This window comes from Melanostigma gelatinosum (genome assembly GCF_949748355.1).
Source record: "Melanostigma gelatinosum genome assembly, chromosome: 21".
NCBI lineage: Eukaryota > Metazoa > Chordata > Actinopteri > Perciformes > Zoarcidae > Melanostigma > Melanostigma gelatinosum.
In genome coordinates, this window is record NC_136654.1 from 19,653,301 (window position 1) to 19,677,840 (window position 24,540).

Sequence of the window (24,540 nt, forward strand, 5' to 3'; positions counted from 1 at the left end):
GGGAGGATGAGAGGACGGTACGGAGGTCTGAGACCAACTGAAGCTTCTGTGACCATGAGGACGACGCAGAAACGAGTGTGCATCCTCCTACCGAACAAGCAGAACCTGGACTGTACTGTCGGGGTGCGTGGCTTAATGTTGTTTCTGTGTCATATTTATGTTTTTTTATCTTTTGTTTTAATGTATCACTTGGGATTAGAAATATAAAGACCCCAGCTGTCATATGATTACACAGGGGCTTTACTGAAATGTGATCATTTTAATATATTTGGGACACATTAAATGTACTTCTTCAAACTGGAAAAGCATTTGAAACTGCATTTTTACTGTAATGGGCTAATACAACTCATTTAATCCCAAAATAATTTGACTTTGGATCACAATATCAGGTTTTCACTAGACTATTATCATAGCCAAAATAACTAACGATGTTGCTGTATCATGATATAAAAAATAATGATAATGCTGTCAGTCAAATTCATCTTCATAATTGTTTGTTGTGCGTTTTGTCTCAAATGAATAACACTAAATGTACAAGTGTAGGAGTTTAAGGGAAGATTGTTGATCTTTTCAACTGTCTGATACCCAATCATTTACAAAATGCTGACACCACAAAGCCAAAACACTTGCTCAGTGTGAACCCAAAGCTCACGTGTGCTCTTGTTCTTGTTATGTGTGTTTCTTTAGGTGAGAGCCAGAGGCCACGAGGTGTTGAATAGTGTGTTGAAGCAGCTTGGCGTCAGTGAACTCCAAGTCTTTGGTCTGGCTGTTCTCAGAGGTCAGCTAGTGTCTGTGTGGGAGTTCATGAGTAAATGTTTTCAAATCCTTTATCGTGGGATGCTGCTTACAGGAGCCCGTCAAGCTAAAGACGACCATGCCGTGTTTTCTCTGACTTAATTAAACGTGTGTTTTTTCCCTCAGATAACGAATACCTCTTTCTAGATTTGGAGCAAAAGCTGAGCAAGTACTTTGGCAAAAGATGGAACAGAGGATCCTTAATGGTGAGTTTAAGCTCGGCAGTCCCTTTCTCAGAAGCTTTACCTTTTGCATGTAGCAGAGTGCCTCAGTGAAGTTATAAACAGTGATAAAGCATATTATACTGACTTCTATCTAGGGAGATGTTCTGTACAAACTCATCTTTGTTATTGTTCAGGGACATATCTATAATCTATAAATACAATTTCTGTTTGTTTCTTCAAATATTAACATGACTGTCAGTAGAGGTAATGTGCAGAATTCAAAGTGGGCAACATTTCTCCTTGACTCTGTTGAAATATGTATTGTACATTTATTTCCAGGTCCCATTCATCTTATTTCTGAGAGTGCAGTATTATGTAGAGAATGGTCGGCTGATATTGTAAGTTAATGTCCCATCAGCATCTTTTTATGAAGGAGAGTCATCTGTCTGCACATGTATATAAATCATGAATGTTGTCCCCCGCTGTTTAAACGTCACATCTGTTGTCTTATCAACATGTGCTGACAATGCCGAGTCAACCTCTCATTGTTTAAGGAGCAGCAAAGTGCAGCAGCTCTACTACGCTGAGCTGAGGCACAAAGTACTGCATTCGGAGAGCCGCCATCAGGAAGCGTTGTTCTTCCAGCTGGCAGCTTCTGCACTCCAGGCTGATGTCGGAGATCTGGAGCAGACAGCCGAGGGGAATGAGGAGGAGGAGGAGGAGGAGGGAGAAGAGAAAAGACACCGACATTACTTTCTTCCTGAAGATTACTTCCCCTCATGGGTAAAAAAAAAAAAGTGTGAGCATTTGGACCTAACCTAAATTGTTGTATGTGTGTGTAACACGAGTTATGTCTTCAGCTGATAAAGCGTCGTGGACGAGACTTCCTGCTCCAGCAATGCCCGGTGTTGCACATTGAGCTGAGAGGTGTGACGCGTAGTCAAGCGGTCCTGCTCTTTATTAAAGAGGCCGGCGACCTGCAGGATGGACCAGTCACCTTCTACAGAATGAAACAGGTCTGCACAGAATCAACCAGCAGAATACTGTAACTATAGACCTTCAAACGAATCTGAAAGTTGTGAGGGCATTGATGAGTGTTTAACTGAGGAAACATACTCTGTCCTGCAACATCGGCTGCTACACGAGCTGATGTTTTACAAATCAAACTCTGCTTCTTGGTTTATTTTATGTGAAGGAGAAAAAAGGGCTGAGAAGTTCAATCCTTCTTGGTGTGGCATTGAAAGGAGTCCGTATATATCAGGTGGGTCTGTTTGGGAATTATGTTTTGCATATGCACATTAATTCTTGAAGGGTTTCACTTGTAGATGTAAATAAACTTTCTGGAACTTTCTTAATCAATTCATTCCTGAGTTTACATGTGGTAACTTTTTACTGAAGGATTTGGAAGGAAAGCTGTGCCTATTGTATGACTTTTCATGGACCGACATTGACCGCCTCACTTTCCAGGTTGGTCCTTTTTAAAAAGACTACATACACACCAAAGTGCACAATGTATTCACATAGACGTGCATGTTGCCACATCCTCTAGCCCTCTTTTCGGATTGTACCCTTCTTCTCTCTTGCTGTCCAGGGCAGCAGGTTTGAAATCGCTGCAGTGGGCTCTCTGTGCCTCCCTAAGCTGGTGTATTACACTCCGTCAGCCTTCCACTCCAAACACGTCCTGAGGCACCTTCGTGACAGTCACCGGCTCCACATCGACACCAGAGGAGTAGTCGGCGACATCCAACAGCTCGATGACACGGAGGGTCAGAAAGTTTAAAGAAGTTTCTTTGTTTTGTCATCGCTATTTCATTTCAATCACAATGATTCAATGAATATCCCTGATAACCAAACTTTTCAAAAAACTAAATATCGGGAAAAACAAATATTTCTCACATCATCACAATCCAAACGTGTCTGTTTCTTTTTCTCGCTCTCTCTTCAGCCAGTCACTTCTACAAAGAGGCCTACGTTTGTGACACAACGCGCTTAACACACAGGCTGCAGAGCAACAGCCTAACATCGTCCATGTCCGACTGGAGTGTTGCAGTCGAAACAGTCACAGCCTGGTCCAAAGAGGAGGAGGAGGAGGAGGAGGAAGATAAAGTCACAGGTCAGGAGGGGAAAAAAAATTTCCAAGACATTGCAGCTTTCCACGGTCAAATAAGTTTGTCAGCTGTCATCTTACTTCCTTTCTTGTCTACTCTATTCCACTAAATGTTTCACAATAAATGATAATGAAGATGCATATAAAAACTTAAGAGTACAGGGAATAATTTCAGCCGCAAAACTGGTGCCGTAGGTTTTTCAGGAGGATGCATTGAACATCTGTGTGTTTATGTTGACGGTGGCAGAGTTTGAGCTTTGTGTGGACGAACCAGTGGAGTTATTTGTCGACAACCCAGCTGAGCTGTCATGGTTGGCTGAGCTGGCTGTCGACGGGCCTGTGGAGTTACCCTCTTCTTATTGGGCAGGTCAGTCCAAATAAGCTTGATGGTGTGTCTATCATTTCCTGTGCACTACGTGATTTTTCTGTGCTCTTTCATTTCCAGCTGTCGGCGTAGAAATGAAACAGGTGAGCGGATCTCTCCGACTGCAAATTTCCAGCACAGCCCGACATCAAAGGTGTCAGTGATTTCTGTGATCTTTGTGCAGGTTCTGCGAAGGAGAGCTGATGAAGGGGTTTCTGTGGACTAATGTACAGCCAGAGGATAAAGCGATGCATTACAAGCTCAGGACAAGATCCCTGATGTTACTGCTCTGATGCTCACATCATAGATCCTGTACCTAATATATAAATGATGCTACCATAAGCTCAGACAAATACCTTCTACTTACTGTATGTAAATAATATTATAATTATGCTCACTAAGATTTTTTTTGGGTGTAATATGTAGATTTCCAGAAATATTCTTCATAGAAACATTATTGTAAATTATATAAAATATCTAAATAATCAATTAAAATAAAAATAGTTTTATTTAAGCATGAAAGTCCGTTCTTGACCTAGGAAACAATAGTGGGACTGGTTCTGTTTTTCAAGATACAGTATATAAATGTAAATAAGAAAGAAAACTTGAAAATATGGCGCCTATAAATTCACTAGAAATTGGAATACAGCTGAATATCATTGAGGAAGAAAGTGAAATTGTGTAATCTATATTTTCATTTAGTTTATATATTTGGGATTTGCAAAAATGACACACAGCTGAATTAGAGCAAATTTTCATATATTTTTCGACATAAAAATAAGTGTTTTTTCTGGGTAGGTCGAGGTACGAGTGTCAGACAGACGTACGTCACCGTGTGTTCAGCCAATCAGCGCTACAGGCTGCGACCCAAACACGGAAGTGACTCAAAGCTCTACGAAAGCAAAAGTTCAGGCTCTTCTGTTGTCAGAAAAAATGCGACATACACGTTATTATTCACGTGAACAGCTAAACACACAGAAACGTTAGGTCGCATTGTTTGCTAAAGATGACTTTCTCTTGGGTTCTCGTCGCGGTGTTATCGTTTGTTCTCGCCATCATTGGGCACATCCTGGGTAAGTGGCTTTGTTAGCTGAACGTGTTGCATGATGGGACTGTAACCTGTAACCAGCAGTACATTGGCTGCCTTAACTGTTAAAACAATCCACATAACATATGGATAACACGTGTACAGATGTCTAACAGCACCCCCACCTGGCTCATTTGCCTCTTATGCTTCTTGTGTAACGCCGGTCATCGGCGACAGTGATGCCGCCTTCACTGCCCTCCGTCCTCGGCAGTACCGTGGGTGTGTGCTCCCTGGCCGGGATGGCGCTCATCTGGAGGGACGTGAGCTCGAGGATGAAGGGTGAGGGCCGGACGTTGAGCAGTCTGCTCAGCCAGTATCTGGCCGTGAAGGGTGTGGGCTGGCTGGGCAGGCGGCAGAGAAAGAAGCTGGAAGCCGATACTCTCAACGTGAAGCTAGTTCAGGAGCAGACTCTGCTGAAGCGCCTCCGCAAACACGCAGACACATGTTATGGAAGACAGTACGACTTCAACTCAATTACAGGTAAGCTAATAATGAGAAAGTGTTAATGAACGGATTTGACGTGGTGTTTATATTGTAGGTGCAAGTCTTCTTTTCACTTTTCATATTCAACTATTAACTTTTTTTTAAATGTATCTCTCCATACACAGATCGAAGCGTCATTATTTACATTTTGAAGAGTGTGATAAATAGCCTCAACTCAAAGGACCACTTACTGTCTCTTCTGAGCTACAAACCATATTGCATTGCCCTCACAAGTGAAATTAAGATTTCAAAATGATAAAGGTAAAAGGTTTGATCAAGACAGTTTTCACTCATAAACAGAAACCTAAAAAAAACTGCCTGTGATGTTCCAGACAGCGTTGGCTTCCGGGCGCGTCACCCCATCACCACATACGAGCACTACCGCGAGCTCATCAGCCGCATCGTGGCAGGAGAGGAGAAGGTGATCATTGCTGAGAAACCGCTGATCCTGGCTATGACTTCTGGGACGTCGGGAGCCAGCGCCATGCTGCTCAGCACCAAGGACACCGACACGGAGTTCTTCCTGCAGGTGAAGCACGATGATGATGTGTTGGCCCAGCTGTAACGTGTGTTGTTGTGCAAATGAAACTATAATATGTATTCATGTGTTTCCACCAGGGAGTGGCCGTGTGTTTGGATGCCATGGGAAGAGCATTTCCTGCGACGGACAGCCTTCAGCGCACCACCGAGTTCTTCTACTCGCCTACTTTTCGCCAGTCTGAGGCCGGTGTTCCCATCGGACCGAACTCCTCCACGCCAGCCTCCTCCCGCCACATGCTCAACCTCTACACCACCCCAGCAGCCGCCTTTGAGGTGATGATCAACATGAGTCCCCCCCCCCCCCTAATTATCTTGCTATGTATAGGATTTCTGTTGTTAATTATTTTCCACTTAGAACAGTTTTGAAGGGATTGTATTGCCCTCCCTTCCAGGTTCCCAGTGAGAAGGACACCCTCTACTTGCATCTCCTGTTTGCTCTCAAAGATCCCAGTGTGGGAACGCTGGAGTCCAACTTTGCTTCCACAGTCTTCTATGCTTTCAGTGCTTTACAGGTACAGAATAGCTCATGTCGTGTTGATTTGTCATACAGATACTAATTGCATGTCACCTAAAAACACCCTCCAGGAAAATCATTGAAATCATTTAAGAACACTCTGATTTGGATTTGGTGGAAAACGCTTCATGCATACCTGGTGTGAGTCCCACTGGGACATTTTCGAGGCATCTCGAGTCAGGTGTCAGGCTCCTACTGACCGAAAGAAAAGCTCAGCTCATTTGTTTGACGGAGAAAAGATTAGAAAAGTAATTCCTTTCCCATCTCCTCTCCAGGATCGCTGGCAGGAGCTTGTTGAGGACATTGAACAAGGGAAGGTTAGCAGCGCTCTGGCTCTGGAGACCAAAGTGAGGTCCAGGCTCGAGGCTGTGATGAAGCCGGACCCAGAGAGGGCCGCTCGGGTCCGGGCCCACTTCCAGGAAGGTTTCCGTGGGATCGCCAAGCGGCTGTGGCCTCACCTCCACCTGGTGCTGGCAGTAGACTCAGGCTCCAATCAGATCTATGGGGAAATGTTGAGGGAGAACTACTGCCGGGGAGTGCCTTTCTATTCGCCTTTCTACGCTGCTACCGAAGGTAGGAGCCTGATTCCACCAACCACTGCTCTTAAACGTTCTGGTCGTCAAGTGGCCAAATGTCCTATTGTCTGTCAATTAAGCACAATGTCCATTCATACCTCTGAAAGTCCCACAACGCCTTTCCCTGTGCTGTTGGTCTCTTCCGTAGCATGAGCTCTAATTGTGTGTACGGGCCCCTGCAGGTCTGATAGGGGTGAACCTGTGGCCTCAGGAGCCAAACAGACGCTACATGCTGTGTCCTCGTTCAATGTTCTGCGAGTTCCTGCCAGAGAGCAGCCTGGAGGAGGAGACTCCTCACACGCTGCTGATGGAGGAGGTGAAGGAGGGACAAAACTATGAGCTCGTCATCACAAACGCTTCAGGACTCTTCAGGTCTGATTTAATTTACACCCAAAAATGATGTAATGATGGATGAAATGATTAGGACAGTGGGTGCTCTTGCAGGATTTGGTATTTAAATGTTGACAATTCTATGTTTATTACATTTTTAGGGGGTAAATACCTGAAATGTCGACCAATTTTAGGAAGAATTACTGTGCCTTTAATTAACTGAGCTCCAGAAAGGGAGAGATTGTATTCAGTAATTGCTTTGTGTCATTGTTGTGATGTGGTTTCATTTGACTGCACTCTGTAAATGACTCTGTCAGACAATCCGACGTGCCATTCAAATTGAAACATGATCAGAACTACAATCTAAGGTTTGTTCCCAGGTATTTCACAAACTTCACTTTTTTGCATAAATGACGCTGCTCTCTGCTGTGTTACAGATATCGCATTGGAGACATCGTGAAAGTAGTCGGATTCCACAACCAGTGTCCCGTTGTTGAGTTTCAGTACAGGTACATTTTTGCCCCTGTGCACATTTGTTCGTTTGTCCCGCTGCATGTGATGTACTGTGCGTCCGCCCGTGTTGATTGTTAAGAGTATACAACACATCGACGGATGTTCTTTTGCCAGACGGGGTCAGATGTTGAGCGTTCGGGGGGAGAAAGTGTCAGAGGCGTTGTTCCTCAAAACTCTGAAGACAGCGGTTGCTCAGTGGCAGGGAGCTCAGCTGGTTGACTACTGCTGCGCTGAGAGCGGCATCATGGGTAAGACGTCTAGCTTGTTCCAGCAGAACTTGGGATCTTACATCTGTGTGTGTGGGAAGTCTTCCAAGTGGTTAGTCAGGTTGAGTTTGCTCTCAAATGAATCTTACTTTTTTGGTGTTGTAGGAGATTCCATAGGCGGCTCAGATCCTCATTACCAGGTCTTTATAGAGATGAAAGGTGTGAGAAACCTCACAGAGGAGCAACGATACAAGGTAACACAGACTTAACATACCTAGTTTTCTTTCTTTATCATGAAATTGATCTTCATCATCTTCCTCTGAGTGGCATCTCCGCTCTCTCTCCGTCCAGTTGGACATCTGTCTCCAGCAGGACTCTGCTGTCTACAAGTCCTTCCGTGTCAAAGGCAGCATCGGACCGATGAGGGTGCAGCTGGTGGCGGAGGGTGCGTTCAAGGAACTCCGCGAACAAATGATGGCCTTCTCGAACACCTCGCCCAACACCTTCAAAATGCACCGAGTGCTGCGCAGGAAAGAATACGCTGACTTCCTGCTGGGGAAGACCGTTTCCTGAAACCTCCCGTTGTTGCGGAGAAAGAGACGAAGCTTGTGGACTCTGTGGTGAGCGCTGACTGAATTAAATGTCTCCAGTTTTTCAGTCTACTGCTCATGAATGAGTTCATTTGTTGTGCCTTTTGGAACTCTAAAACAGAAAAACACAACTTCATTTCATGTTTGAGAAATGCTCATTTGACGGATTCATCATCTCGTCCACAGATATTATTTTATTAAAGTGTTTTATTAAACTGTTACTGTAGTTTTGTTACTGCTACATAACGTTTCCATCGTACCATATCTTATTATGTGGATGGTTATCATTACTGGGGTGTTAATCATAAACAAAAGGGTTTAACTGATATTTGAATGGTTTTGTGGGCAAATCCAAATAACGTGTATGAAATGAGCCTCGCGAACGGTGCTTAAGCTTATAAAATGTTAGCGTCGATACACATTTTTAACAATATGATCCTTTCAACTGATACCACCTGGTGTTGTTGAATGTTACGGCACTAACACATTCACGCTGTCCCGTAAGTGCAGTCACCTGTGAAGATGAAATCAACATTTGCACATCCCTCTCATATGCCTAAATCATGGAGCTGAAAAGCATCCTGCAGTCAACCCTCTTATTTATTGACCATTATGTTCTGTTTAGCAAAATCTGGACACAACAGCAGGAGGTGTTTGGTCTCTGTATTCCCTTTTGTTTCTCCTGGTAGACGGCAGTAACGCGCTGGATGTAAAGATAAGTATGCGATTGTGTAGCTCTAGTTAACTCGGACACATCATTTTTCTCGACTTGCTTCTGACGTTTGTCTCCAGAACTGTCGTTTAATCTCAGCAAGCTCTCTTTCCTAAATTACCATATTCAGATACTGTAGCACTGGACTCCTGGAGTGAGCTCCCAGTCTCTGCTCTCCTTGAGTCCTGTTGGCATTTTAAAACCAGATTAATGGAAAGATTCAATATGGTGTCGACTGCGCCTAATGACTCCCATGCCAGCATGCAGCAAACGGGATTAGCTTGCTCGTTTCTGCCTGCATACTGGATTTAAATCAGACTGTGCTTGTGCTAGTGCGTACACTACCAGTGGCAGGATTTATTGTCACCACTAGGGGGGGTAGTCATGTAGGTAAGACTTCTACAACAGCTGTTATCATGCTGTCTACTCCAGGTCTTATTGTCTTAATTTAAAGAGTGGATTCTTAGTCATGACTTTTAGTGGCTTCATCTCCATCACTGGTCTCTCATCGTAAGTCAGAATACATGAAATCTCAGCCTATAAGAGATTTCTGAAGTTTAAATGTAGCAAAGAGGTCTTTTTTTACTGGAGAGAGTAGAGACTTATAATAATGTCTTCAGCATCTATATGTAATTTAATGAAAATGATATACTTAGAATACTAAACAAGCCCACGTCTGGGATGACCCTCTTAACTCTCGTGTTGTTGTTGCATGACAGGCTTCTCTCCTGCGGGTCTCCCTTTTCACAAAATGGGCTAATATTGTTAGTAACGTCCCATTTCAGCAGAGATGTGTCACTACTCGCACTTCATTTCGTCTTCATAGTGTGATCAGGCCAAAACAGGAGTCAAATAAGCCTTTTCATGACATGGAGACTTGAGGGAACAGAGGCTGAGATCATATACTGTATATTTGATTGTGCCTGTTTAGTGGGGTTCCAGGGTATAATATAATGACAGCATGGTAGGTAAATATTTGCGGTTTCTTTATCCTCTCGCCATGCATTTGTTTATTCGCGACAGATTGTCGTCTTTCTCTGATTGGTGTCGAGTGAAATGGTGTGTGTCTGTCATCCTCACAGGCCTTGAGGATTTGCGCGCGCAGAGCTTCGTCGCACATCTGTTCAGTCACAAGTTAATTCAATGTAAACAGCAGAGATTTGAGAATGACGGGCCTGTTTTCTCAATGGGTTTGCTGAGGGATGGAGGGTGTATTTCATTGAGAGAGAGAGAGAGGAGACGTTGCATGTTGAGTAAATGATGCCGACTACAGAGATTATCTATCCTACAGTTTCAATCAGGATTGTAGCTGCAGATTTTCATTGAAGTTTAAAGTTGTAGATAAGAGTCCTTTTTGTAAATATAACAAACTATTGTATTCAACCCTTTTTAAAGCACCTCCAAAATCTGGGAAAATACCAGCAGAGCTGTGGGAAATGTAGTTGGGATCATATTTCACCTGACCGTCTGTGCGTCACCCTGTCGTATTCGACTAGCAGCTCGTGAGCATGTTTAATGGATTAGACTCTTTATTAGCGACAAGCAGAGATGGATGAACTACAAGAAGAGAAGCCATTAAAAATAAATAGCAGCGATGAGCTGCCAGGGCTTGAACAGAATCCGAGAGGAGGAACAGTACTTCCTTACAGTCTGAGAGACGGTCTTTCACTGGTTGTGTTTTTCCTCTTTGTTCTCCCAATGCAGCTCACCTGTGCTGCCAGCCGGATGGGTTATTTGTGCTTCTTCTTTTTTCTCCAGCACTTTCTCACTGACATCATGTTGAGTTTACAATATTGTCTTTTCTCTCACTCAGAAACAGAACGGATCAGACTCGACACATGTTCTCGCTGCAAATAACTACATGCACACGGTACAATGGCTATTATCATTCACCTCTTCCTGGACCTGTTTATTCTCATCTCAGTTGCTGCCGGGACTGCCAAAACAGATCAAAATCAAACTCCCCCCCCCCCCCCTAAAGATTACAAACTTAATTTCTGGCTTGAGGAAGCGCCCACACAGCTGCTGAATTTGCTCAAGTTTTCCCAGAATACCGACGCCCCCACAATAAACTTGTATATTTCGTTTTCTTTTCTCATCCGTTTCTGTTTACTCAACTCCCAATTTGCACAAAGCCACACTTGACGAGATGTATTGTGAGAATTCGATTTTTGTTTTTTTTTGGCAGGCAGGCAGAAAGACTGCAAAGTTCCAAACCCATGATGTTACAGGAAGGTATAAAACACTTAAAACAATTAGTCTTGACTGTTGTGTTAATTTTAAATTGAGGGTGCTGAAAGGTCTAAATAAAGTTTCAAAATGATATATTGTCGTTGGTAGGGCTTCAAGCTTCTGGAACAATCTACACCACCTCAGCACTGTTGTTGGATTCGTCCTCGAGCTCCACATAAATCACAGTGACAACTCATAATTCAGTTAAACTCAGACCCTTCCTCCTACTGCAAACCTTATTGTCCAAATGAACAGAATCAAAGTCTTCTGCCTATTTGCTAAAACCTTCTACAAATAGCTTGTGGACATTTTCAGATGGACAAATGATCTCAATGCGTTCCATCTAAACCGGAAATAAAAGGACACATCGCCTCAGAAAACATCCCCTAATTATCAGGTTTGTCAATGTACTTTAAAATGATCATATTTGATGACATTAATTGAATTAAGAGTAGCATAATCTTTCCCCTGATTACTGTAAAATCTGCTGTTGACAAAAGGAACATGATACGAGAAACAGTTGTTCCTGCTACTTCACTGTCTAGAAGTATTTCCTAAGTTGTGTTGTTTGTTGGGTCAAAGTGAGTTAAGACGCGGCTTTCCTTTGGTGTGTGTAGTCCTCATGAAAACCATCTCCAGGCTTATCCTTTTAATCCGCTCTTAGCGGCTTTTATCCCAGAGCATTAATTCTGTCGGGGCTGGAAGGGCAACAGTGACCGGCTCCATCCAGCAGAGACGAGTGAAAAAAAACACACTCTAGGAATGGTATTTTTAGCGCTACAGTCCTCATGCCTTCACATAGCAAAGTAAATATGTATGAAAAACAAGTCTGATGTCTTCCCCCTCCACACACACACACACACACACTTTCACAATGTCCCTTGAGTCAGACATGACAGAACAGCACAATGGCACACAGTCCAACTGAATACAATAGCCTGCATGGACCGACATGCAGACATGCACACAAAAGCCATGTGCCAATAGTTGCACGATGGGGTGTAATGGTGCTGTCAGCTGCTCCAAAAGCATCCTCCCTCTCCCTCCCTCCCTCCCTCCTCCACCTCTCTCTCTCTCTCTCTCTCTCTCTCTCTCTCTCTCTCTCTCTCTCTCTCTCTCTCTCTCTCTCTCTCTCTCTCTCTGAAAACTGGTCCCCATAGAGGATGCCAGCATCTCATTGGCTGGGGCATCACAGGAGTGGATGGGAGCAGGAGCGAGAGAGAAGCATCTTGACAGAGCTCTGAGCGGAGGGATGCAAGGTGTAGACACAAGCACTGTCAATTTTTGTCTTGCACATTCTGGGTCCTCCTATAGATGGAAGAAGCAGTGGACTTGCTCCACGTTGCTGCTGTAATGAGCCCTCCGGCTGAAAGGTGCAGACGAGCAACAGCTGGGCTGACGGAGCTGAAGCTCTTTGGATCTCAGCGTCACCTGGACTTGATCTCTCCCTGCTGACTGAGCAGCTGCTGGTCATTGCTTCTCTTCATTTCTACTTGTCTAGGCTACCCACACCGTAACTTCTGCGCTGTTGGAGTGCGCTAATTTAGTCTTCCCCGACAGCACTGTTGTCTTTGGGAGAGGCGTCGCTTGGAGAAGGGTGGCAGCTTTGAATGTAAATGTGTGTCCCTGCCGGCACTGGACTGTCACCCTCAAAGTCTCCTGCACCAGCTGAGAGCCCCTGGAAGCCACCTGCCGTGCCTCTGGGATGGTGTGACCTCCAGCCAGCTGTTGGCCGCCCCACATCTGGGTCAAGATGCCAGTGATGAAGGGCCTCCTGGCCCCACAGAACACCTTTCTGGACACCATCGCTACGCGCTTCGATGGCACCCGTAAGTACAAAAAACATTTAAAAACAAGTAAAAATGAAATAATGAAAGGTCTTAATGCAGGATGGCTGTCATCACAGGAAATAAGACTTGCTGGTTGCAGCTGGCTTCGTGTTTTCTCGGCGAGAAAAGAAAGAATTTCCGACTTGAACATCAGCCAGATCCACCTGTTCTCAGGTCAGCCCGTCTGAACACCAAACAGCACAACACTACCTGACTAAAGCCATATCTGGTGGCGGTTTGCTGTGGGGTGTAGAGAAAAAGTTTGTTTTCACTTTTACAGTAAGACACGAGCAGAAAATTGACTTTCAGAAATCAGTTTGTCCCTTCACATTTGTTTCACACAGTTAGCTCCAAACTAGTCACTGCAGCCATTAGGCAGCAGCTCCATTTCGGCTTGATCTGTGTCTCTTGTTTTGTACCTTGTGCCGCCTCAGGGGAGGTTGTGGCGTGTTGTAAACAAACACCGTGGGGATGTCTGTGTTTTGTTCGCTTGCCGGTTCACCCTGCCCACTCTCTGCTAGTCGTAGCCGCCTGAACGAACTGCTGGCTCGCAGTCATTCCCCGAGCCGGGTCTCGACTCGGCTTGGGGGAGTAAACACAGTGAAATGAGAGACATTACAGTGTAATTGATGTGCAGGGCAATGCAATTAAAGCGTTGACTTGTGGGTGAGGCATTCTAATGAGGTGTTAAATGATCTCTCAAGAGAAAAACACATGCTGCCAATCAGGGAAACTGGCTGTAGTTTGAAATACAAATGAAGAGGTTTGTGAAATGAGAAGATCACATCACACTTTGAATTGAGAGGCGACGTGGATCAGGGGTCAGGCCGTCGTGTTGCATCGAACCTGCTGAAGGGTCTGTGAGCTAAACATGGACTCCCTGCTGACTCCACGGGGCTGATCGACTGGTTGAACCTCATCTCTGACCTCCCAGTGAAATGGGGAAGAAAACACGTCCCTTTCGGGCTCAATGTCTTTTCTAATGTGTAACATGAACAAACAACAGAAGCTATTCGCCAGTAAAAAAAACTTCCTGATATTTCTCCTCTGTTGTTTTTTCATTATTGATAGCAATGTCTAGAAACGCTTGGAGCGCTGAGGTGTCACAGGACTCTTCCTCTCTCACGTGTTGTGGTATTTCAGCCCTCAACATCACAACAGTCTGGACAGCTGAGGTCACATCCGCCGCTTTATGGCGGCAAATTTACGCAACCTAAAAGCATTTCGTAATTTCAACATTCACGGCGACCGCTTTATATGCGCTTTACTTCAGTTTAGCAAAAGTGTTTCTCCTGTCTGCTTGTTGAGAAATAACTAAATGACGATCGAGATGAAAACATGTTGGCAGGAGCAGGACACGCCTCCTTGCAACTACATGCCAGTTTCTTTGCCACTTCCGAGCCTATCTCCAAGCCTACCATGAGGCTGTGGCTCCCAGGAGAGTGGCAGAGTGCCCACTGCCCAAAATAGCTTCCTTCCTGTTGCCGGGGCGACAGGGTCCCGCCACTTGACAACGACGTTGCTCGAAACACTTTGGTCTTTGGAGAAAATGATGGTCAAGTGGCATTGTGGGTCGTGCTGCTGCGATCTCGTTTGAGTGTCACTGCCCTCAACCTGTTGTAGCTAAAGGTGGTTTCCCCCTTTTGGCTTGAAAGCAATCTGGCTCTAAATACAGTCCTAAAAGTTTTAGAAGATACAGTGTTTGTTAAAGTCACCTTCACTCAAAACACGTGCTTTGCTTCTTACTTCGCTCGGATGTTTGACCTTATAAATAAATATGTATTTGACGCTCGAACACAGTTTTCACATTCATCTGTTGAAGGTGGGGAAGCTGCTCCAGGAGGTGCAGGTGTATACAGATGAGCAGGATTAATCCCCATCCAGAATACAACTTTACACAAACATAATTGAAGTTGTTGTGTGGTCTTCTAAGTCTCCTAACACATTAATGTACAGATAATTCAAAAGACAAAACACAACAAACCTTATGCGTCCTTAAAATATGTAAAACAGGAAGCCTGTCTCACTATTTCACATCAGTTCAAAAACGTTTTGTTTCAACAAAACAAAAGAAAGCAGCACTGCTGACTGAGCAGCCACGCAGTTTATCTAATGTGTCGCTCCAACATCGCCCTTGCCTGGTCGGCTATTTTCAATAAGTACAATTTATATCAGACTCTTATTCATGTAAACATCATTATCCTCTTGCATTTATCTATTTTACTTGTCCTTAAAATAATTGTTTCCCTATACAAAACAAGGCCGCCCTCTGTTATGCAAAGCATAACTCTCTGGGACAAATAATAGAGCGTTTTGGTTTTAAAAACCCTCCCAGTCATTCTCTGTTGTGCAGCTTATCTTCCATATTTTCATGCCATCAGGGGGTTTCAGTGTAATTGCTCCAGTTTGTGGCTCTGAGTGAAAATTGTTCATGCTCACAAATACTGATTGCACTGTGCTCAACCTTAGGAATAACCTTTGCAAAACTAAACGCAATATTAAATTGATTTTAATGAAACAGATCCTGGACTAAGGAAATGTACACCATATAGACTCCCCCTCACTGTGAGACGAATGCCAGATCAGGTTAAGTCACTAACCTTTGCACCACACAGTACTTGACTAATGGCAATGTCAGCGTTCCTGTTCCCCAAAGATCTGTGTGCATGTGTGTGTGTTTGGGAACCTGGGCCTCAGGGCTTAGTTTTTGTACTGTACGCTGACTCTATATGATGTGTCCGTATGTTTGTGGTTGAATATTTATCCCTGTAGAGTAAATCTCTGATGTCTGGCGTGTGGGTCACGTTACAGAGCAGCACCTCTGATTTCAGCACCTTGCAGTTTTCTATGTTGCGTGTTACAGCATATATGCCTGTCCTTTACACACATCCCCATCTCCCCCAGCTCTTTTACACGACCTCCCTGGCGGCGTTTTTCACATTGACAGCAGCGCTCGCCCTGTGGGGCAGCGTAACCACAGGGCAGCTGCAGGCAGAGATAAGAACTGGGTTTATTTTCCCTCGAAACACTTTTCTTTTAAAAGGCGACCGAGGAACCAAAGAGGAAACGGGGGAGGACTGTCACATTGAACCTTATGGAGCTCATTGTTAGCCAGCTGATGAACTGGTCTTCATGGGCAGCTGGAAAGGCCAGAACACTACAGACAGAAGCCAGTGGATAGCTGAATTACGCTGCTGCTTCTTTGTATTTAGCTTTACAGGTGCCAAGTTTAATTTAGGTATTGATTTGGCATTGTCAAAGTCTTTAATTGATACAGTAGAGATCAGTCATCAATAGCAGAGTTGGTGGTTTGGTACCTGGCTCCTCCTGAATATGTGTTTTTGAGTAGGCCCTGAAATTCTAAATCTGCTCCTGATGTGCAGGTCTGCACCTTTCGTGGGAGCTCCGCCCCCACCGGTGTGTGAATGTAGGTGTGAGTGGGTGTGAGGCTTTGTAGAGCACCTTACACCATTCTCAGAATAAAGCCACGACATAAATGCAGTCCGTTTGGGCTTTTTTATGATTCAGACCACAATAGCACAGATCCTTTTGTCAAACCTAGCATTATTTGGTCCTGATGTTGTTGAAAAACAGTCTTTTTTTAATCACTGATATCAAAATATATATCAAATGATTGATGATTTCTGCATTCCAGTGGCCTTTTCCCCCTGCAAGTCTAACTCTCCTTGCACTCTAACCCATCTGCCCCAATACGTAATTGCATGCTGCTGGGTGGTAATTAGCTGGTGAGTCAGTGGCCAAGCCTCATGGGCTTCATCCGTCTTACAGAGGAGCTTGTGCCAAATGGACACGAAGCAGGCTGCTGGCTGTCAGTAGTAACATGTAGCATCATCATGTCAGATTACAGTTGTAGCAAGTCAGCACAGATGTGTAATTAAGGAAGCTGGCGCAGCGGAGCAACCAGTCAAAGCAATATCCCTGAGAGGATTACGGCCTAAGAATTGAGGCATTGTCACAATCTCACACGCGCACACACACACACACACACTCACAGAAGTGGTTTATCAAGTGGGGTCCACTGGACTGCTTGCTTTACCAGAGAAAAAATAAGTATGCATTTGTTGAAGTGTTTTTTTTTCTTCAAATACCACATCAGAGGACTTCCAGGATTTAAAATGCTCCATTCAGAAACAGCACATTCATCAATATCTTAAAGGAATTGTTCTACTTTTTGGGACCATTGTTGGTGAAAAAGATTGATACCATGTTTGTACGGTATATATGTAGCTGCAGCCGGTTAGCTTAGCTTAGCACAAAGACAGGAGACGAAGGCGTGACTTCTAAGCTAGTTGTCATCAGCACCTAATGTGCTGTACAACTACAACAGGCCGTCTTGTACAGATAATTAAAGGAGACATGAAGTATCAGCTGCTGGTTGTAGCTTCACAGTACCGTGAGAGTGGTACAGATCTTCTCGTCTAACTTTTGTCAGCAAGTAAATGTTCAACTATTGCTTTAAATGCAATTTACCCAAACTAAAAATTGACCCCTCCTGATTTTTAGCATTTGAGGAAAACCTTGAGTTTCCCAACTTGACCAAATTGACTCTGAGTCATGCAGATAACTTTAAAAACGGGTCTAATCTACGGCGTGAAGCAGCAGTTTGCATTTCTCCAAACGCAGCATAAAAGTTGTTTCCCTATTGTGGCTCGTTGGTTTTAATGCGTCCTTACAAAGTGATTTACAACTACACCTGGCCTTGACCTATTTGAAGGACTGCTTTAGGGATGCTGAGTCGAGATGTACCTATTCTTAGGTAAACGTTACATAAACCAGAGATGAATGTGGTTGCTCTCCGACACTTCCTGGCTCACTGAGTTGGGGTGTTAGAAATTTATAGAACTTTTAAAAAGAGGGCATGTTTTTTCTTTTCCTTTTCAACAGGATAGGCTAACACATCGTGTTTAGCCATTGTTCCTAGGGCGTTTTTTTTTTTATTTGAAAAGGTAAGAGACGGTATACCAGAGCAGTTTGTCTTCAGAGTTTATGTGCAAAACAAATCTGACAAGTGATAAAAAGAGTTATCACTTTGCAATCTTTCTTCACGACACCAATGAACACAAAGATCTGCAGCAGATGTGTGGAGCAGAAACATTTCCGCGCCTCCATTTTTAAGTCTGGGGAACAGCAAATGGCAAAGCACAGCATTAGCATAAGACCTCCTCTGTCTGTTGATAGATCCGACTAATGCCTGTCTCTTTCTGTAATTCCACAGTGACAGTTTAGCTGCTGCTCACTGCACACCCGAGAAAGGTTGTCAACGCTCAGAAAAGACATCCCCCTATGGACTGCTTTCTGCTCAGTCTGGCCAATTAAAGTGTGTGGGAAGCGCTGTAGCTGCTGCTTAATACTCCTCCTTCTTATAGGCTCGAGAATTCACACTGTACAGGATGCGCGCTGCCTCTCTGCTCGGCATTTCAGAAAATCTGGAGTCTTATGTTTCCAGTTAAGAGGCAGAAATAAGTCAGGAGCGAAGTTTGATGCATCAGTGCTGATTTTTGCGAATAATTTGCAAACAAATATCCATACATACGCAGTGCCTGTACTGCATGAGGTACTTCGGCAGTAAATAGAAAGATTAAAAACATTACATCCACACATACAAATCAGTGATGATAAAATGAACATATTGTCCCAATAACAAGTAACCCTGCAACTTTGAGCCCTCTGTTTCTGAGAAGAAAACGTTGAAATCGTTACCTAAAAGTGATGAATGCGTCTGAAATGTCCGGAAACTGTTGCTACAAGTGACAATGTGAATGTAAACTTGACCAAACTGACGATTAAAAATAAAAATGACATGCTATCAGCTGGTAATTGGCTGATGTTAGGCTGTGTATCTGTTCCATTCATCAAATCCTTAAAAATATTATTAAATGGAAGCCCCTCAACTATTTTGATGTCTTTTGTAGTGTAGTATATGCTGCTGTGTATTCTGTTTTGAAATGTGTTGCATTTCAAAGCTCCTTCCACTGGTAGCTTTGGCATCTCGTCTAACAAAGAAGCCTCCTGCAGCAAGATTATTAAGGTCACATGCGTCTAGCAACAGAAGGAAAGGGTAATGTTAAACTATACCCATCACCGGGATTAATATATATATATATATATGTCGGTAGGTGTGCGGAACAAATGTACTTCAGCCTGAAGTTACTGGGATGAGATGCCAGAACAGAGCAAGAAAAGGGCACACGGCTGTTGCTGCTGGAGAACTGTCCATGGTGCTGAAAGCAAGACGAGAAACAATGCTGATGCAAAGCTAATATGAATGAATGAATGAATGAATTTTATTTATATCGCGCTTTTCACAGACAGTAGTATCACAAAGTGCTTAACAGAGCAGACATTTAAGAGCATAAAAAACACAATGTGACCCATGGGTCAATAAATTATCTACACAGAGAAAATTAAAAAATAAAATAACAAATAATAAAAAATAAAATAAAAATGTGAAACATATTTTAAGAGCAGGTCTAGGACATGGGTTTACTTTAAACAAACGCCAGCCTAAACAGGTGGGTTTTGAGGTGGCTTTTAAAAGTATCCACAGTATCTGCGAGGCGCAGAGTTGCAGGCAGAGCATTCCAGAGCCTCGGGCCACTGCCTCAAAGGCTCGGTCACCACGGGACTTAAATCGCGTGCGTGGGACTGACAGAAGACCCAGAGCGTTTGACCTGAGAGTGCGGGCGGGTGAAATATGCTTTGGTGCTGAATGAACAGCTCAAGTGGAGTGCAATATCCACATCACATGATTCATGTGATGTAAAAGCCTGCTCACCACACTGAATATTTCACCTGTTTAATCAGACATTTAGATGTGTGGATCTGGTGGATTTTCGTCAGGTGGAGGCATATTGCATTTTTTCATTTCATGTCAGAGGTTTGAGATGAACATGTGACGAACTGCTGAGGGAGCATGCATGTGTATATAATATTATAATGTTTTATTGGATTTTAAATTAGGTTCAATCCATCCCAAGGCCCGAATAAAGATGTAATATAAAGCCATTTTCACAAGAATGATGTAATTTAGCTTGAAATATGCAGTTTTTGTAGTTTCAAAAATTCATAATCCTATATATTCGTCCTTACGTGCATCCAAAGTTAATTCATGCAATGTGATCTGATTTTACATTTTTAAATCAGAGACAATCAATTTAACGTTACACTCACAAAAGGGGTCGTGTGACTGCACATGTTACTATTGAATGTGTATTAATAAATACGAAATGAAAATACACACCCATTTGACCAGACTGAGATCTGCAAAGGATTGAAATGTTCTTACATGAAAGTGGTGGAACATATCGTGTGTTTTCTGTCTGATTATCTCTTCTGCAATATCAGAATCCAAATACATAATGAATTAAAGAATACATTTATTTTAACGCATCCTGAAGTCACTTATTTACCAATTTATGCATCTCTCCTCTTTTATGCAATCTTGTTTTTTTTGGATTTACACCACTACATAACCTTTGTGCTCTCTTTGAACTCCAGTCAGCTGTTTTTATATCTTGCAACCCAGGAGCCATTTTCTTCAACCATCCACACGACGACTGCTCAGGGAAATTAATTTAGCCTGCAATTGAGTCCACACCAAAGTCCGCTTCATGTTTATTTGAACTTGTAAGCTGGTGTTGAAGTTAACCTGCAAAGCTTTGAAATAACTTCAAGAGCTAAACAGACTTTGATTCTAGTGCAATGAACAAATTTGCAACCAAACTTCAGACTGAAACACGGTGCTACTCCTTATTTGTTTAAAAAAAGTCTCACGTTGGCCTTGAACTTCATCTCATGCAGTTTTTTTTCTGCCTCCATGATTATGAAGGCAAATCACGATCAAAATCTGAAAGCGCAAATGAGATCTGCATGCGTGTGCAAATCAAACAGCAACGCACGTATATTACTTTGGCGAGCGCTTTCACATCACTCTACGCAGAATATCTTTGCCCGCGCGAGCAAAATTGCGCCCTGCGAGGAGAAAAACATGCTTTGAGCGCGAGGGGCGTCCCCTAGCGCACGACTAACATCACTGCTCTTCTGCTCGCGAAGCTTTCACCTGCTCGCTAGCGAGTAGAACTTTCTTTTTGACACTAAGTGGGCGGACCCAGTCACCATTGTATCACTACATTTAATTGGTTACAATCCTCGTCTTTGGATTGGCCGGATATCACTCTGACACAGACACTAGGTGGCGGTATAGAGGTGGTTTTCAGATTGCATTTTTTACCGTCTGTGTCAGAGTGTGCCAAAGACCAGGATAGTAACCAATTCAATTTAGTCAGACAATGGTGACTGGGACCGCCCACTTAGTGTCAAAAAGAAAGTCTGAAAAGTGTGTCACAATAGTTGATGTGTAGTTCAGTTAGTACAATACTTTCTTGGGTGTCATTTGTTCAGTGATTTGCCTTCATACATGATGCTCCATTTCCTCTAACACCTTTCCCTGTCCTTCGCACAGACAGTAATTTCCTGTTGGGTAACGCCCAGGGCCACCGCGGCTACCCCATCGTCTACTGCTCAGACGGCTTCTGCGAACTGACGGGCTTCACGAGAACCGAGGTGATGCAGAAGAACTGCAGCTGCCGCTTCCTGTACGGGGCCGACACCAGCGAGCACGTGGCCCAGCAGATGGAGAAGGCCCTGGAGGGCCGAAAGGAGTACCAGGCCGAGGTCCACTTCTACAAGAAGAATGGTGGGTGCATGGCAAAGAGGACCAGAAGGGGAGAGCCCAAATGTCGACATAACTGTCATTTAGACGTAAAAACCTTATCTGGCAATTAACATTCCTGTCATCTTGTGTTCAGTTCATCAAACTTTTCTATTAACTATTAACCTGAATCCTGTTCTGGTTTGCTCAGGCTCTGACAATCTGTTCAGTAAATTGTGGGATTTTTTTTTTTGTTCTCACCATCATGAAGAGCACATTCATTTTTAGATGAGAGCTGAATATTTTTGGTTGAATGATGAATCTCCACAGTGATCCCGGATTTGAAATAGAGCAGGTCAGCGGTGCAATACATTCTCTTTGTGCAGAGTAAAGTGTTAATTCTTATTAATAGGAAAGTATAAAATCGAGTGACAATCTGCAGTCCATTCTTCTGGGTGATCCGTTCAATGTGAGTGCAAAAGGTGCTTTGAGTGAACCTGTGTGCTGGAATAACGAGCTCAAAGCCAGTCTTGAATACATATTTCCAAAGCCGATTATTCTTCTATGTATAATGTTGATAATGAGGGACAAAGTACTGTACCTACTGTCTATGTGTGTGTGTGTTTATTAGTGTAGTTTCAATCCATTCCTTCCGACTTCAAGCTAATCCTTCTGACAAAGTCTTGGGCTGTAAATACAATGTCATGCATGAGAGAGAACATACGACACTGTTTAAGCCTCTCTGATCGGCACGCAGGATTATGTCCCCAAACCTGCAGCCTCAAAGTGTGCGAACCGCTAATTACGCTGACGGATTATCAAATCTGCCCCGTAGTCGGTTACTTTTTCTTGTCTTCTTCTTCTTTTTTTTTTTTTTTTACTGGACAGTAAGTAAGTAACAGCAAGGCAGTGAAGGATACGATCATTTGTAATATGCCATCACAAAAATAATGTGATGTCGTTTCAGACACAAGAACGATAGAAAAGAAAAGAGAACCGAGACAGTGAACATGAAAGAATTCATTCAATTTTAAAGATATAGTCCAAATGGCAGATATTGATTACTTGTACAGTATTAGCAAGATTTTCATGATAAAATCAGACACTAAAGGAATTCAGGAGACACACACACACACACGCACACACATCCAAAGTACACCACACTGTGAAAAAGCTCTGTTACAACTTTGAGTCCTTTTTATGTTGTAGTTCGTCAATGTGGAAGTAACAGAGTACAACTAATGATTCTTTTCATTTTTGATTAATCTGCAGATTATTTCACCGATCAATTAAGTGAATGTTTGGTTTGTAAAAAATCTTGAAAAAGAGAGAAATGCCCGTCACATTCCCCCAGAGCCCACGCTGACTTTTCACAATGCTTGTTTTGTCCAACCAACAGTTCAAATTCCAAAATGATTGAAAAGAAATTCTGATGATTGAAATAATTGAAAACACGAAGCTGCAAATCCTCACATGTGTGACGCTGGAACCATGAAATGTCTGAAAAGATTATCAAAAGTGTTGCCAATTAGAGAAACAGTGTGTAGGATTTAGGAGAATTTATTGCTATAAATGTTATATAATAAACATATCCTTTCATTCATGTATAATGACTTGAAAGTAAGAACCGTGGTGTTTTCGTTTGCTTAGAATGAGCCGTTTATGTCCTCTTCACGGAGTCCGTCGTGTTACACCGCCATGTTTCTGCAACCTCACCACTCGAGGCCACTGAATCCACGGCTCCTTTTAATTAAACGAATTGATTAATCGACGAATTGTCTTAGCTTAATTCATACAGACTGTTGGCTAGTGTAATTTATAACAAAATGTCATATTTTATAAGCTCTTCATATGTTTTGAATGTAGAAAATCTTGATTTGTTAAGTAACTAGTAACGAAAGCTGTCAAATATTTGTGCAAACTACGAATAGTAAATGTACTGAGTTACATTCCACCACTGGCGCCTGCTGCTTGCAAGCACAAAACACATAAATAGCTTTTCGTATTGTGTATTTACACCCACAGCTTCGTGCTAAAACACCAGCATCTACTCTGTTTTCTTCCTCTATCCTTATCTATAGCACACACACACACACACAGATTATGATAGAAGTGAAACATCTGTTTGGCAGTGCACAGTTTCTGCAGAGTTGCTAATGAGCATACAGGTCGTAGAGATCTATGATGCTCCTCCCCTGCCGACTTGTTATAACCGACCCTCTGACTTTCTCTTTGTGCACAATCCTCCCCAACATGGTCCCCATCTAATTGGAGGTGTATTTTTAGAAAGGCTATGCCATACTTGGCAAGTATGAACGGCTCGGACATGGTGAGAGCTGACATGACTCGGGAACTGAAGTCATCAATGAGATGCATCACATTTACTCTGGATGTGTCTGTTGAGGATTTTCCTTCATTCACTAAATGTAGACTTCCGATCCCCAGGTGTGGCCTTCTGGTGTTTGCTAGACATCGTGCCCATAAAGAACGAGAAGGGCGAAATGGTTCTCTTCCTCTTCTCATTCAAGGACATCTCTGACACCTATGGAAGGGGCCACCACAACAGCAAGAAGGAGGGTAGGTTACAAGCCCTGCTTACAAAACAACTGCCTTTATTTGCTTACTTGGAGCATGATTTACGAGCAGGTCATCCTCCCGGCCCCCGGCTCTCATTTTCTCCGCACGCTCTTGTTCATCACTGTCTCACGCTGCCCTGCAGGTTTTGTTGAGGCTGGCTTTCCTTCAGACGATGTTTTTCAAAAGGGGGAGTTTGATTTGGGCAGTGGTGTGTCCTCATGTGGATCCTGGACACAGTCTGTTGAAGATAT

General features: G+C 43.3%; 3 protein-coding genes across 3 annotated transcripts in view; all 3 read left to right on the forward strand.

Moving 5' to 3' along the window:
- Positions 1 to 54: 54 nt before the first annotated feature.
- Positions 55 to 3,656, forward strand: LOC306794619 (FERM domain-containing protein 6-like; the record flags this gene model as incomplete). Its single annotated transcript, XM_079292739.1, has 13 exons — positions 55 to 123; positions 688 to 778; positions 922 to 1,001; positions 1,299 to 1,357; positions 1,514 to 1,742; positions 1,820 to 1,975; positions 2,155 to 2,220; positions 2,358 to 2,426; positions 2,551 to 2,725; positions 2,905 to 3,065; positions 3,262 to 3,433; positions 3,512 to 3,534; positions 3,615 to 3,656. The coding sequence occupies 13 exons, from the start codon at positions 55 to 57 to the stop codon at positions 3,654 to 3,656; spliced, it is 1,392 nt and encodes a 463-aa protein (XP_079148865.1).
- Positions 3,657 to 4,321: 665 nt separating this feature from the next.
- On the forward strand, positions 4,322 to 8,483 carry ghdc (GH3 domain containing). The gene is made up of 11 exons (XM_079292965.1): positions 4,322 to 4,503; positions 4,695 to 4,997; positions 5,333 to 5,529; positions 5,619 to 5,813; positions 5,933 to 6,052; positions 6,330 to 6,627; positions 6,812 to 7,001; positions 7,397 to 7,468; positions 7,587 to 7,720; positions 7,844 to 7,932; positions 8,030 to 8,483. The coding sequence occupies exons 1-11, from the start codon at positions 4,437 to 4,439 to the stop codon at positions 8,249 to 8,251; spliced, it is 1,887 nt and encodes a 628-aa protein (XP_079149091.1). The 5' UTR covers positions 4,322 to 4,436; the 3' UTR covers positions 8,252 to 8,483.
- A 4,482-nt stretch (positions 8,484 to 12,965) lies between these two features.
- kcnh4b (potassium voltage-gated channel, subfamily H (eag-related), member 4b) overlaps positions 12,966 to 24,540 on the forward strand; it is a gene marked incomplete at both ends in the record, with an annotated part of 32,579 nt that continues 21,004 nt past the window's right edge. Inside the window, 3 exons of the mRNA XM_079292885.1 lie at positions 12,966 to 13,041; positions 21,524 to 21,757; positions 24,158 to 24,289. Coding sequence (XP_079149011.1) covers positions 12,966 to 13,041; positions 21,524 to 21,757; positions 24,158 to 24,289 — 442 coding nt within the window. The remainder of the gene's footprint in view (positions 13,042 to 21,523; positions 21,758 to 24,157; positions 24,290 to 24,540) is intronic.